Source organism: Aplysia californica, unplaced genomic scaffold, assembly GCF_000002075.1.
Source record: "Aplysia californica isolate F4 #8 unplaced genomic scaffold, AplCal3.0 scaffold00176, whole genome shotgun sequence".
In the NCBI taxonomy this organism is placed as follows: domain Eukaryota; kingdom Metazoa; phylum Mollusca; class Gastropoda; order Aplysiida; family Aplysiidae; genus Aplysia; species Aplysia californica.
In genome coordinates, this window is record NW_004797446.1 from 170,384 (window position 1) to 172,979 (window position 2,596).

At 40.8% G+C, this 2,596-nt stretch overlaps 1 protein-coding gene across 1 annotated transcript in view; it reads left to right on the top strand.

Annotated features, from left to right (window-relative positions):
- Positions 1–2,088, top strand: part of LOC106011757 (elastase-like) — a 15,236-nt gene extending 13,148 nt beyond the window's left edge. The window contains exon 9 of the mRNA XM_013082472.2: positions 1,580–2,088. Within this exon, the coding sequence (XP_012937926.1) occupies positions 1,580–1,735 (156 nt within the window). The 3' untranslated portion in view covers positions 1,736–2,088. The remainder of the gene's footprint in view (positions 1–1,579) is intronic.
- Positions 2,089–2,596: the final 508 nt, after the last annotated feature.

The window sequence follows — 2,596 nt, forward strand, 5'->3', positions numbered from 1 at the left end:
AATAAAATCTTGATCCTTTATAAAGATATGTTGTCTGTTTGGGTCCTATATCAAACACCGGCCTGTATGTGCATATACAGGATCACTACAACAAATAATAGTAAAGTAACCTTGCCTACAAATTGCTCATTTTGAGACAGCGACACCACCCTTCCCCCACATTTCCGAGTAAGCTTGTAGATTTCGTCCCTGCACTGTCTAGACATCTCCACATGAGTCTCCAAAAGTACTCACTCGTGTTTTGGACCGCTTTTTCTAGTCGTGCGTTTTAGTATGGTGTTGATCAAAATTGGTCAACTTTTGAATAATCGACACATCCACGGAGACATGGGCAGCTACTATGCTACTGTTACTGTGGCTGCTACTATACTACTGAATGTAACACGCTGAATCAACACAACTCTGATGGACACACTCCTCTCTGCGACCAAAGGAAGAAAAAAGAGAGCAGTAATATTTCAAGCAAGCTTTAAAGTAGCTACAAGTTGGAAGCATGGCATTTTAATACTAGCATTCGAGAGCAATGTTCCCCTTTTGCGTTTCGTTTGGCTCAAATGGCTTGCGCCAATAGGAATTACTTTATTGTACACAGTCTAGGGTTTTACAGTACAAATCTACGGTCTGGCGTAACACTTTTACTCGGAGATGATAATTAGTGACAGAGTTAGTAGCAGTGGTAGTGCTTGAAGCGGAAGTTGCAGTGTCGCTGACAGTATTAGTTGCCGCAATAGGTGCATGTATGGGCCGAGGAAAACCTGGTCATTTTCCTTTAATTTCTAAAGGACACACGCAGGCAATCATATCCGTTGCTTCAGAGTCTTAAATAAGGTCTTGCAACATTTTGGTTCCTTAACCAAGACGCTTATAGATGAAATACATAGTACTTGGACCCTAAAATAAAAGCCCCCCCCCCCCCCCCCGCTGTTTACAAGCTTTAATGCACATTATAAATTGTTGGATCTCACTGGAAAAAAGAAGGCAAAAGAGGCACGGGTAGACCCAGAAAAACTTTTTTGGAAACCTGAATCGACGGCTAACGGGGAAACACCAGGATAATAAATGTATAAGATTTTTAGAGCTTCCGAACGGAGAAATCAATGAATGACCATGATCGCTGTATGTTATGATTATGATTATGTTGGCGCATGCGCTTACAGTGGTGTGGTGTTTCATTTCTGAAATAGACGTTCTTTTTACATTTTGAGCACCACTATGGTTCGACTTCTTGCGCACCATGGGCGTGCGTCATCCTTATCTAAAGTTTCCCTCGCGTTTAAAAAACCCCCAACAAATTTCGGAATCTGTGCTGTTTAAGACGTACATGTATTATTTCCTTCCCCAATTATTATTGGAGAATTGATACATCTTGCAGACCACTCTTTGGCGTTCTCAAATTGCTCGTCAACTACATATACTCGGGTCACTTACTCGTCATCTACTCAGTCACTGCATCCACCCCCCCCCCCTTCTTTCCACCCCGTTGTTTCTCCTTCACACCCTCACTAACGCACTCAAACAGAATCACATTAGATCTAATTAACATAAAACTCTATAATAACAAAATTGCCTTCTATTTCAGGTCCACATCGACGTCTGCACCGATGCTGGATGTGAACAAGTTATCACTTCGGGGTCTAACAGATTGTCCGTCTCATCTACCAGTGGGGGCACCTTGTACGCCAGGCTCTCCTCCACAAGTACCGACGAGGTCAAGATCAACCTTTCTGTCTCCTAGGAAAGTCAAAGATATTTGAAGCGGTCGAGCGAAAACCAAGCTTAGTTCCTCCCCGTTTTGGAGAAAAGGAAAAAAAAAGGTCCATGCTTGAAATACAAAAGGAAAATAAAACACCAGCACAATAAACAAACAAACAAACAAACAAACAAACAAACAAACACCAACGCAGCTTCAGTCCTCACAATGTTTAATTCTGCGCATCGCACACAGTTGACTTATGACTGATAAATTTATTGAATCGTACAACTCTACGACAATTGACTTATAACTTCGCTGCCCTTCCCCTTCCTTTTTTGAAGACTATAAATTAAAATGATGACCAGCAAACTATATTTTCCAATTGACCGGAACGAAGCATACTCAATTATTAAAAAATGGAAGCCAACTGTTTGAAATAAGGTACTCATTGTGCGATTTTTAAAAAAAGTCAGAATAAGAGGTGAATCTTAACCAGAAGGCAACGTCGTAAAGTATGACACATTTCAGACTAACCACTTATTTCTTGCACAAAATTCTGTGCTTTTGTGTAAGGATGCACCAGTGGTTGTTTTAAATATCACGTTAAAATCACAGCCTGCTAAGATTCTGCCGTATGTGCTGTTCTGTTTATTGTTCCTTCCGTGTCGCTCTATATGTGTTTACTGCAATCATGTACATAATAAAAGCCATTCTCAATTGTTTTATACAGAAAAAAAGCCAGCGTAATCCCTTTCTTACTATTGTTGCTTACAGAATTTGTTTCGAGACTGCCTTGGTGTGCAGTCATTTTGTTTAGTGTTTTTTTTTTCTCCTACGACATTTTTCCTTCCTTTTTCTTGCTCTGTTTCTCAGTGAACGAAAAGCGCTGGCGGAGGGCGGGGG